Source organism: Erpetoichthys calabaricus, chromosome 3 (assembly GCF_900747795.2).
Source record: "Erpetoichthys calabaricus chromosome 3, fErpCal1.3, whole genome shotgun sequence".
NCBI classification, from domain to species: domain Eukaryota; kingdom Metazoa; phylum Chordata; class Cladistia; order Polypteriformes; family Polypteridae; genus Erpetoichthys; species Erpetoichthys calabaricus.
The window spans coordinates 62,731,210-62,744,709 of record NC_041396.2 but is presented as its reverse complement, the minus strand read 5'-3'; the positions used below and the strand labels follow the sequence as shown (position 1 = coordinate 62,744,709).

Sequence of the window (13,500 nt, the reverse complement as noted above, 5' to 3'; positions counted from 1 at the left end):
TAAAAGCACCACGAATGTACCTGTATGTCGGCATTTTGCTTCGCCACATCGAACCATTCATCAAATATCGAAGCAAGCACATCGATCCCATAGGATCCGCATAGAGGCTTTCTGTCACATGTAGATAGTAAACAGAGACTCTGGCATCACGTTCCGACTTTTAGCACACTGTGTCCCCCGACTTTTTGTTGGTACTGCAACTCGTGCATGCATCGCGTTAATTTCTGAGGACCTGCACAGAGGATGCGTCAAATGAATGCTGGGAACGCGTGGCAGCCATGATGCAGGCGCGTACGCATTCTGAGCATGAAGTATATATGAGCCCTAATGCTATGCTATGTTAGTGTATGTTACAAGGGAATTTAAGATCCCATCCATCCATTTTCCTAACATGCTTATCCTGGGCAGGTTGTGGAGAAGCTGTATCCTATCCCAGCAGCCATTGGGTGCAAGGCAAGAACAATTCCTGGACAGAGCCCCAGTCTATTACAGGATGAACACACTCTAACACACACACAAACATTCACTAATGACAGTTTAGCAATGCCAGTTCATCTAACCTCAGCCCTGGTGACCCACTGTGGCCACAAGTTTTTGTTCCAACCAAATTCACAATAATAATAATAATAATTCATTACATTTATATAGCGCTTTTCTCAGTAACAATAAATGATAATAACTGATCTCATTTTATTAGCTTGTTTTTTTTCTCTGCTCTATTCTGTGTTCAGAAAAGCACAGTGGTTTGATTTTACATTTACAATACATTCAGAAATATTTCTACTTTTGCTGTAGCTTTAAATGCTTGACTCTCTTTTGTTGTTTTCATATAATATTGCCCTTATTCCTTCCATCCATCCATTATCTAACCCGCTATATCCTAACTACAGGGTCACGGGGGTCTGCTGGAGCCAATCCCAGCCAACACAGGGCGCAAGGCAGGAAGCAAACCCCGGGCACTGCAGGCCCTTATTCCTAATAATGACAATTAAAAACCCGGGCAAACAACACTAAATGATGAAAAGCTGCAGCTACTTCAGCGTCAGACACACAAATTAGCAAATAATGGATTAAATAACCAGAACACCTAGAAAAGCAGAATAAAAATCATGAGGAAAATATTAAAAAGAAAAAAGAACATTTTAATAAACATTTAACAAACTTAGTTTTGTAATTTTTGCATTGATCCCAAAACACAGAAACTGGGAAATAACTCATTTAATTAGGCTAGAAGTTGATTGGAACAAAAACCTGCGGCCACAGTGGGTCCCCAGGACTGAGTTTGGGAACCCCTGATCTAACCTGCCCGTCTCAATTTAGAATTCTATGTTGAAGACTCTTTACGTGTACACTAGAGGGCGCTTGTTGACTGCAAGAAAAGACTTGATAAGTCCGGCGTCGCATATATTGTATGTACTGTACCTAGGAAGAATAACAGTGTCAAAAACTGTCAAAAAGCCAACAGGGAATGTACATACAGGCGTGTATTTAAACAATGGCAGCAGAATATTAAAGACATTCCAAAGTGAAATGATCTTTTCTAAGAAACAAATGTGCAATTAACTTGCAGAGCCATCTCCAGTCATCGAGTGTCGGATCCGCTTATTCATGTCAGCGTCGGTTAAGAAGGGACATAACCTACTGTTTTCAAAGACGAGGGTTTCAAGATTAGCTGGAGAATCTAAATTGGCCAAGTGTGCCGTACAATCGCATGGTTTCCGCTTCTCCAACTTTGCTGCGAGAACTGCTTCTCAGTGTCTCTGATAAAGTACATTTTTGACAGTGACCTTTTCTACAATTATTACTGCAAGCATCATAAGGAATTAAACTAAAAACAAAAAATGTATTTAGCATAAAACAAACTTTTCGGAATATTTTATTGACGAGAAAGGGAGCAACCCTTCGTTATTTATATAATGCATTCAAAGATTAACATTCCTGTGTGCTGCTCTGTTTTCTCTTTTGTCTCTTATCTTTTTTCCGTTTGATGTTATGATGTGTTGCTGCCTATTCTGTTTCTTATCAGAAATGTATTTTCCCTCTTGTGCTACAGAATAAGAATTGCAGTCAGAATTTTTGTATTCGCCTTTACTTGTCAGGTGCAATCATTTCTTTTGGGCACATTTTGAAACTGCTGAAAACAAAATATCACACATTCTGGCAATAATATAACACACGCAGTCACTCTACGATCTGTACGATATACAGTACAGACTACAGTATAACGGTTTTTGTTTAGGTGTTTCCTTTTTTAAAGAGCTATTATGAAACAATGACGAAATTGTACATTTTAGAAGGACATATTCACTCTGTTCGCTTTCATTGGTATGAATGTATTTTGAGTATCTGTGGGACGTAAATCTAAATGTATTTTAGTAATTTTTGCCCAGAGTGCCCAGACGTGGTCGCTTAAGATCTCGGCACTCAAAATACACCGCACATTAAATGAATTTGTAGTAAGCTATTTAATGCCATTTTTATCAAGCAGTGGTTTGACTGGGGAGTTCTAATGAATTTAAAAGTCGGCCAAAGCTAACAATGTAATGACTCCTTCAGCTTTTAAAAATATGTTAATTTCCTCACATTTTATTATCGTTTTAATACTAATACATCCAAGTATGTTTTTCTGAATCCATTTCCCAGAAAGTATAAGTAGCGCAAACATGTTGTGTCAGAAAGGCAGGAACTATCTCTGGCAGGTCCGCCGGCGAACAATGGGGCCACAAAGTCAGAAATCAATCTCAGAGATGCAGTTGCAATAGTTGAAATACTGGGAGCAGGGCCGGATTTATATGAAAAGAGGCCCTAGGCTATTCCACTTATGAGGCCCTTTCACCTTCCATTTTTAAGTTTGTAAATTACATGAGAGATAATAAAATACATCATTACTGTGATATATATCAATATGTTAAATGAAACATGTTGTGATTGGTACTAACCTGTGTGGAAAATTAACGCGTTGATCTTAACCAATACATTTTTATGTTTGTTTATTAGTCATATGCGTAGAATTTCTCCTTATTTTAGGTTCAGTGTTTTAGTGTTCACTGTTTTTAGAATAGTGTAATTTTAATTTTGCTAACAATTTGAATGTAGGCCCCTCTTGATCTTGAGGCCCTAGGCTGAAGCCTAGTTAGCGTATAGGAAAATACGGCCCTGACTGGGAGATCTGGAAACACTTATTTCTAAAAGTAACTCAGCCTGGAATCGACGTGCCCACAGTTTAAAGTCCCTTCATACGTACGCCTAATGCATAAGTTCTTCTGGAGACCTCAGAACGGAACATAACTGGACGTGCTGACATCCCAGCAAAGTGCACGTCATATCATACAGGGCATTACGGATACTTTAAGAGGGCAATTAATCTTCTTGTGAAACACACATTTCTGCCTTTCGCCTAAGCTCACGCAAAGCAGAAGCAGCAGTTGTCCCGCAGTCTTGAAATAAGGTCTCTTTTAAAACATTCTACGAACGTGTATGTGTGTTTTTTTAAATCGAGCTATTGCATGATCAGAATTAAGGTTTTGATATACATACTACGATTATATTACTCTTGGCATCTGCATTGCTCGACAATGATGAAATGATGTGTATCCAGTTTCCTAGTTGGCACAGTGTTTCATTCCTGCCTACAAATGCAAATGTTCACATTTTGACATTTTTGTACGTCACACTTTTCAGCATCAACTTGCAACCAAATATTATGTATGTGTTTATGTTTACTTTGGCAAATGCCATGTTTAAAACTATTTCGGAAGAGACGCAGAAGGTAGCTTCCCCTCTTAACACTTGAACCGCTGTTCTGCTGCTGGCTGGGGTTGTCCTCTGTGTCAGGTTCGCACTTTCACTCGGGTTACAGTAAGGATTTCATTCGTTGACGTCAATTTCCTCAGGTCCAAGCCAAGATGCTTGATTGATAGACTACACAAACTGATGACAGTGCGCGTGTGTCTTAACACCGGGTAGTTTCCCGTCCAGGTTTGTGACTACTGTTCCTCGATATAGGCTGGTTTAAAATGGATGTAGCTATGTGTTTAGATTTACGAAGCTGTAACTTGTAGAGCTATTTTTCGAAACATTTAGGAGTGTGTACCTCCATGCCACTGAAAAAGTATAAACTGTAACCTACAACTTAGCACTTGCATGCCCCCGCACATTTTCAATTTTTCATTACATATTTCGTGGAGAATATGAGTCTGTGCAATAATTTTGAGACTGCCGCGTACATTATGTCTCTGTCCTATCAGTATACAGATATTTTTAAGAAAAAAAATACAAAAAACTGTTAGAGGTATACTTGTCTACGCACTGAACCACGTGTACGGAGTCCGCGACATGTACAAATCCAGATGCCTGTTTTCTGTCTCCCCCACTCTCCTCTTTGTTCGCCCCCTGCCCCCAGCACCGTCAGTAACTTCACATTTCATTAATCGCCTACTGGTTTTATTGCGGTGTGACGTGAGGGGGAGGTGGGGGCTATGGGGGTGACGCTTTATGCGAATGAATAAATAGCCCAGTCCAGGGAGAATACAGTATTTGGATTGTACTTCTCACATAATGCTCCCGGTTGGGCTTAGTTTTACCACTTGCCCAAGAAAATGGACCTGTTACAGATCTAGTGAAGAAAGAAAGACAGACTCCCAGCGAGGTACCGCATCTCTGCTGCTTTCTGACACGCGTGATGCTAGGAGAGTTTGAAGTGTTTTACTGTGCATCTCGATGTGAATCAATCAAGTGCACTTTTCAACAGTTCGCTTTTAGAGAGAGGCGCCATAAATGATTTGCCGGCAACTAACATTCTAAACGCCATTCATACTCAAAAGAAAATGATAAACTTTTAATCCGAGAGTCTCTTTTAAAGCTAGTAAAATGAGAGGGGCGCCCAAAAGCAGACACTCGGACTGTAATGTTTCAGAGGACAGCGAAGACACGGAGATCGTAGTCAATATCGGAGGTGTACGGCAGGTCCTGTACGGAGCTCTTCTGAACCGTTATCCGGACACCAGGCTGGCGGAGCTAGCCAAATGTTCCTCAGGTGGTTATGACTCGATATTCTCTCTCTGCGATGACTATGATCCGGGGAGAAAGGAATTTTACTTTGACCGAGACCCGGATTCTTTCAAGTGTATAATCGATGTATATTACTTTGGGGAAATCCACATGAAGAAAGGAATCTGTCCTATTTGTTTTCAGAATGAAATGGAGTTCTGGAAAATTGACATTAGCTTTTTAGACGAATGTTGCAAAAGCTCCCTGAGCGAGAAAAAGGACGAACTCCAAGAAATTGCGAACAAGGTCCAGTTAATTTTAGATGATCTCGGTGGGGATCCCACCGCTGACCGTTGGCAGAAATGTCAAAAATATATCTGGAAGTTGATGGAAAAACCGGATTCTTCCCTTCCTGCCCGTGTTATTGCTGTTCTTTCTTTTCTTTTTATTCTTATTTCCTCTGTTGTGATGTGTGTGGGGACTATTCCGGACCTACAGATTGAGGACGATGAAGGTAACCGCGTGGAACACCCTACTCTGGATGCCATCGAGACCACCTGCATCGGTTGGTTCACGGTTGAGTACATTCTTAGGTTAATTTCATCCCCTAATAAACTTCAGTTTGCTATGGCGTTTATGAATGTTATCGACGTTTTGGCAATCCTTCCTTTTTATGTGAGTTTGACCCTCACTATTCTGGGGAACACAATGATGGAGCTGACAACCGTGCAGCAAGCAGTGCAGGCTCTGAGGATTATGCGAATTGCAAGAATTTTCAAGCTAGCGCGCCACTCGTCGGGACTCCAGACTCTCACTTATGCATTGAAAAGGAGCTTTAAAGAACTTGGACTTCTATTGATGTACTTAGCAGTGGGCATCTTTGTCTTTTCTGCCCTAGGATATACAATGGAACAGAGCCACCCAGAAACTCTTTTCAAGAGCATCCCTCAGTCATTTTGGTGGGCTATCATTACCATGACTACCGTGGGATACGGGGACATCTACCCAAAGACAACACTCGGAAAGTGCAACGCTGCTATCAGCTTCCTCTGCGGGGTGATCGCTATAGCACTTCCTATTCATCCCATCATTAATAACTTTGTTAAGTACTACAACAAGCAAAAAGTACTTGAGACAGCGGCCAAGCACGAACTGGATTTGATGGAGTTGCACTCCCAACAGGCGCACGCGCTGAAGGGCTCATCTAGACGCAAATCCTACAAGCAAGGTAGTGATTTTGAAGCAGGATGCAGCAGTAACCTCCGACTGGCGCATAGCGACACGTACATTCCGCTTCTGTCGGACACAAAGCAGCATAGAACGCGGCTGCAGAGCTGCAAGTGAGCGCGGCTGGGAAGCACACATCAGCGGGATTGATCACAGTTTTCGCTGGAAGGATACCAAACGTGCGTCATCTTGTAGAGCATCATCTAATCTTCATAGTTAAAATGACAACAAAAAACAACAACAGACTTAAACTATTGCAAACCAATTTTCTATAATGGTCTATTAGATGATACAGGTTGGTCATTATGATAAAACAAATCCTGCTAATGATTTACATTCATGAATTACAGTAGGTAATTTTCTCATACTGCCTGTATACAAGCTGCATGATCAAAACAGCAATGTAAGTGATGTGAATTTTCAAGAATAAACACATAAATAAATCTGAAAAGTTTTCGCGTCAAGCTAGATGTGTCCGTCTGAAAGGTTTTAACTGAATTATCGTTAATGCGATGTAAAGTCAGCCACACTTAACTTGCATAAGTTATCAGCTTTATTTTAATAAGTGTTATATTTTTATTAAAATGTCGAATTGGAACTTCATATGAACTTTTTAATCTGATTTCTAGTGATGTCTTATGTCATCATAGGAATATTTATAAAAGATTTCTTCGTACATTAAAGCCACATCCATTTCAATAAACTATGATGGTGTGTATTGACGTTTTCGAACTTGGAAGTGATCAGCACAGTTAATTTAAGACATTATAGCAAATACAAACGTATTATCTCAATTTATGACGTCCTGATTTTGGCCTTTAAATTTTACACCAATTAATACTGTGCGCATATGCGTGTATACGCATCCAACCATCGATAATTTTTTAAGCTTGATTTTTTTCACTATACAGTCAGCTCCGATCATATTTTGTGATCGTGGAGCGAAAGGACGAATTAGTGCCGAAAAAGAACCCACACAATCGACGGGCGCAGATGGCCACTCCGGTTCACGTAAGGGAAACCATTGTGAAGTGGAAGTACTGAAGTGCCTGGAGCAAACATTGAGAAATATTGCGCGTAAACCAAGAAATCGGGGTGCCGTCATAGTGTTCAAAGTTATGGATCCCAAGTGTGCATTTTCATTAATCGTCAGTTCTCCGAGTGCTTTGACTTGCAAATTAATCATAGTTGATAGTACTGTATATTCCAATTAAGTTAGTGGAAGGCTGCGTCCGCGTGCATCGCCACAGAAAAAATAGGCAAAGGTTATTCCCACGGTAATAAAAAAAAAGAAAAGAAAAAGTGACAGAAGGTTTTGGCTTGTTTAATTTTATAACAACTGCCAAATATACATGCCATCCATGCATACCAACACAAAGTCAAATGAGACTAGTTTAAAATGAACGTAACCAGCACATCTTTGAAATGAAGAAGAACTTCATAAAACGGTGCCGTGGCAGGAACTTGAACCCCGGACTTTGGCGGTGTTGGGGTTTGCACTTCAGTCTCTCAAGTAAAAGTTGACGTCTGAAAGATTTAAGCAGACCGTAGAAACCCCGAGCGAGACCGCTTTTCTTTTTAATGTATAAAAGGAAACTTTTGTGCATACTTACAGACCCACATACATACGTACGTGGTAGACAGATTTGCAGAAAACGTTGTATTAATTTGTCCTTTTCTAAAATTAATATATGAAAATTCACGTTTAGGAATTTCCAAATACATCACAAAATATATTAAATTCCTGTTTGTTTTCCCTATGCTGATAAATACTGATAATTTATTTCTTGTTCAAGGTTTTTGCAAGATCGGGATACTGGACTTCAGTAAAAAATGTTTTCTTGTTTCTGTCGAGAATGAATATTCAATAGCATCATCAATTTTTTTAATGTAATTGCTTCTACTTGTGGTAAGTGGGAGACATATAAACATCTGAATAAGCGGATACATCATTCCGACACTTCTAAGAAGTGAAGGATGTGTTGAATTGGTAAAGCAGGCAGATTTTATAGTGTTATATTCCACAAGTGTTCTTTTTTCAGTTTTACTAAACGTTTTAAAAAACAAATATGTTGTAATCAGGCGTTTTAGTATAAATATTTAGGCCTGGATCCAAAAAACGATTTGCACAACAGTACACTATAATTCTGTTGTATATAAAAAGTTCTGCATTTATACTACAATACTATAAATAATAATAATTTATTTGGCAGTACAACGTATATACTGCTAATTCAGCTATTAATACCTTAATGTTATTTATTAAAGGGTTTCAGTAATCAATTTATATATATATATATATATATATATATATATATATATATATATATATATATATATATATATATATATATATATATATTCAGATCATGACAGGGGAAAAGCATTTATTTTGACGTGGTCTGCTGGAAAAACGATGTGCTTCTGCTGAAATAAGTGTACTTTTTATAATTTCGCTTTTGGAAGTTTTCTGTGCTGACTTATTTTTATTCAGACAAGCACATATCAAAATATATTTTTCTGTTTCTTTCACTATCAATAACTCAGTTTTACAAGTCTGAAAGAGCTCACCTATGTTTTATTTTAACTAAATGAATTCCAAATACTTTTATTATAGTTGCGTTGTTACTTTCTACCTGTAATAACATTCTAACATCCGCTTAACACGAGAGCCTGAGTATATCCTGGCAGCATCGGCCGAAAGTTTATCAATTGTGTTATACCGGACACTAGTGTAGCATACACGCACACACACCCGTACACACACACACATACACCCGCGCACACGCACACCCGCACACACACACCCGCGCGCACACACACACACACACATTGGGTCAATTGGAAATTGCCCTGAGTGGTTGAGAGTCCTAAGACAAATTCAACAACGTGTGGCTATATGAAACTCGTTCATCCAACCACTTATCTATTATCGAAATCCTTCATTCCTTTTAAGGTTGATCCAATAATGTATGTTTCACAATGAAGCTTTAAATATGGTACGTAAAAACATTTTCAGTCACTGTTAAATTATGACTCATTAGATTTATAAGTTATACTCCGGGTTCAATTCTTAACTAGCAGACCCGAAAAGTGATCAGCTAAGAAAGTAAAATTAGCAACAACTTTTTCTTTGAACTGATTGGTCATTTTGAAGCAAAACATAAATGTAACCTGTGATTTTATTTCCGATTGTTTTTATTTATTAATAAAGTGACTTAAAATGTCAATTATATCTATATACGCGTTACACCTATGAAAAAAGCCGCATGCAAGTCCAAGGTTGTCCATATACAGAATTCGATTATCAAGTTGCTTTACAATAAACCGATTTTCTTAACACTTTAGATGCCAGTATAGCATAGACCCAGATGTGTCTATCTATTTTTCATTGCATCAGCCGACAATAAGGAAATCCAGTAAGACAGGAAACGACAAATTTAAGAGGAAATCAAAGATTAAAGGCAAAGTAAAAGAAGCGGAGCAACTATGACAAGGTTCATCACTTAGCAGTTATGTTACAACGTTGGAAAATCGGCCTTTTAATGCGTGTGTCTCAGTGCTCAATGTCTTGGAGCGATGTCACATATAGAGGTGCTTCTGCTTTGCCATAATTGCCTCTATGGGTATCAGAACTCTAGACTTTTGATAATACGGTGCTTGAACGTTTCGGCGCAGTTTGCCTAAACCCATACACAACTAAATACAAAGACACTATGTAGAGGTGGCAGGTTAACTACTCCGAAGTTACTTGCAGCAGATAATTTAGAAATGTTCCAGTACTATGGAAATGAAATTTCCTCAATTAGCTGGCAAGTTAAGTGTATATTGCAGAAGAAAAAAAGAAATCAGAGATTTTTTACCAGTGGCGCCAATCCAGTTGGAGTCTGAAAAGTTGTGTGAAAGTAATTATTAATGTTTAAGCCCTAGCTGAACAAACAGAAGATAATCTGAAAGTGTTAGGATTGACTAATGTTTAATAAATATTTCACGCTAATATTGTCCAATCAGAAACTAAGTGTAACTCTTTACCAATTGACACTCATGAGTGACAAAAGGCTTTAGCAGTACCAATCTATGGTACACTTCTTATTTGCCCACCTGTTTCCAGCAGCTGCTCTCTAGTAAAAGCATAAACTATGGCTGCACTCCTCCATCTGTCTTTTTGTATTCTGTACTTCACACATTTGTTTTAATTAAAAACCCTTTTCCTTGCTGCAGTCATGCCATTATTCAGCCGTGACGGGCAGCTTTTAAAAACAATATTGATTTGCAATTTATTTAAGGACAATCATTGAGGAATAATTAACAATAATGTGTTTATATCACTATTATGGCATTGACACACTCTATCATTTTGTGTTTGTCTGTTTTCCCTATCTTTGAGGTATAGTGTGCCCTTATACGTTTTTTAATTAAAATTGTAATAACACCATCAATACTTTAATTCAGATTCCACATATATTTCCTGTTTTTGCTGCATAACTCATATGTTTTTATTTATTACATTTTTGTTGCATGCATATTGTTATATAGTGCCATTCATGTGTTTCTGCAAATTTCTGTTTGCCAAATACACTTCAGTATTACAATACATTTATGTTATTACTTTTTATGAATCTTTGTATGGTTACATTACAGTCACCATTTACTTCTTTCAGTCTTATGCATTGACCTCAATTTGTTTGTTTTAAGCAAAAGCCTACAGATCTTTCCCATTATGATTCAAATTTAGTTCCTGGTTTTCATCTTTTGTGGCTCAGACAGGCTGCCACTCTCTACAAACCCAGCAGCCGAACTAAAGTTATAAAATAATATCTTACGATTGAATAACTGTACTCTACAACTGGCAGAAAAAAATGAATCAATCTGACAAAAAAAAGACTAGTGCTTTAAATATATTTTCTCAATAGTTAATAAAGATGGCAGCTGATTGGCACAAGCAAGTATTATTTCTTTTCTTTCACGGCTTTTCATCCTGCAGACCAATTCATTCTTCTTCAGAAAACAAATGTATCAAATTTAGGACCCTATTAGTGTGTCAAGAACAAATCATTTCTGTGTGCAAATGGATTTCTATACACAGTCTAAATTCAGCTGAAATAAACATACAATAATACAACAGACTCATGTATACACTCAAACCATTAAAAATAAATCTAAAAGGAAACTTTTATAGCAGTATTTTTAATATTAGACAAATAGTAGTGATTTATGTTCTTTGGTTTTTGTGTCTCTTAATTTAAAGTAATATGTTGTTCTCCTCATCCACAAGAAAGCATTCATTTTGATGTGTGCATGCAGCAGGACCTCAAGCATCCACACTTAATGAGACTAGTGGCAAGTGTTACCTGATAATCGGTAGAGGTACACCTAATATCTGTTCATTCCTGCATCCATGCATCTTGGCAGTAGTGGGCATAAGCTGTGAATCAACCCTGCAAGGTACATCATTTTATGATTAATATAAACTTGCAATTTTATATGGAATGTATGTTTTAGAATATGTTATTTTATGTATGTTATTAATAAATATAATATACACCATGCACGTGTTATAGGTGGGTACATGATCTAAATTGTACTGAAGGAAAACAATATAAATATGCTAAACTCAAGACGTCCCCAGCATACCTTTACTTGGATGACTGGACATCTAGATAATTAACGCTTTTCTATATAATAAAACATCACTTTTTCAGTATATCAGCATATGTGCTTGATTAATTTCACCTTAATGTGAATTCATTTAAAATAGTAAATCAGCAACAGCCAAGAAAATAGTCTTTTTACAACTTTAGGGCACTGTAAAAGTTACACCATGTGTTGCCTTCGAGTGGACATTGTAGAATAAAAAATACTTTTGAACGCTTAATGAAAAGAGCTTTTGTGTGTAAGATTACTATAAACGATTGATTCCACAATTTCATTAAAAGTTAGATTCTCAGAATCTGTCATATTTGATGTAAAACTTAGCATTAGGCATTACACTGAACATGTTTTTCTGAAGAAACCAGTGTTTTCTCTGTTATCATGATCTTATTTAAACCCCCTGTGTCTATATACTATAGAATAACATTCTCATTTAATTTAGTTGTTATTTAATATAAATATTTTTTTAATCAAAAAATTAATTGTCTAACCTGCTTAATCCAATTTAGGGTTGCTGTGGCACCTTGTAGTTACCTTTACAAGGAAGGACCCAGTTCTGTATAGGACATTTTATTCCCACCTCTGTCAAAACAGGTAAAAGTTTGTCATGTGTATTCCCATCATAAATTATATATATAGTATACCAGGTGAATGCATATAATTTATATATATTAAGGATTCAACTTGTAATTATATGACTTTCATTTATATGTTCACATTTGAACATTTGTAATGACACTATAAATATTTCATATGCATATGAGATTATATAAAGTTACAATGGTGAGCCAGAGCTTATTCTGCCAAAATTAGTCACAAGTTAGTAACCAGATGTAGATGGGGTGTCGTGAACAACAGAACACACCTATTCATACAGCCTAATGCTAATCACTGAAGACTACTTTTGGGAGTTCCCTACCATTTAACCTACCTGTGTTCCAATTGCCAATATAAATAAATAAACAAACAAACAATTGTAATGTGTCTTGACCTTGTAAGTTATTTTCATTATCGTCATTTACTGAACATCATAAAAATAATAAAAAAGTAAACTGCATATTTTTTGGATAATAAATGAAACTGAAGTACTGAAAGGAAATGCAGATAGATACAGAGAAAATGTACAAAATCCACATAAACAGTGCCTGGGCTGATATTTTAGCCCAGGACCCTGAAGCTATTTTACTGTGCCATTCCGTATTATATTATAACATAATATTCTCCAACCAGTTGGGCCATGGAAACAGCAGTGAACACAGGGCAGGAACCATATATTTTATGGCACCAGTCCAGGGCTCATCACACACACAGATCCACTCATTCAAACAGGACAATTTAGTATCACCAGTAAACTTAAAATGCATGTAATGACTATTACACCACTGTGCTACTTCTATTCTATTCTGTTATGAGAACACTGCTTCACAAATTCACTGTCCTGGGTTTAAATCTCAGACTATATGCTGGCTGTTAAAGAGTTTATAAATTTCCTTATGTTTTTGTGGGATTCCTCCAAGTACCCTGATTCCCATTTCCGTTCCAAGAGTGTGCAAGTTAGGTTTATTTACAGCTCTAAATTGGCAGTAGTATAATAATCCTAAACTTACCAGGAAATGTAGAACAGGAATTCAA

General features: G+C 37.2%; 1 protein-coding gene across 1 annotated transcript; it reads left to right on the top strand.

The window, feature by feature from the left end:
* The first annotated feature begins 4,529 nt into the window (after positions 1-4,529).
* On the top strand, positions 4,530-6,667 carry kcnf1b (potassium voltage-gated channel, subfamily F, member 1b). Its single transcript, XM_028796859.2, has one exon. It carries the CDS (start codon positions 4,870-4,872, stop codon positions 6,331-6,333), a length of 1,464 nt encoding a protein of 487 aa, XP_028652692.1. The 5' UTR covers positions 4,530-4,869; the 3' UTR covers positions 6,334-6,667.
* The last annotated feature ends 6,833 nt before the right edge of the window (positions 6,668-13,500 follow it).

Excerpts from the sequence above, each read along its gene's own strand:
- kcnf1b (XM_028796859.2), top strand. The coding sequence starts at position 4,870 with ATGAGAGGGGCGCCCAAAAGCAGACACTCGGACTGTAATGTTTCAGAG.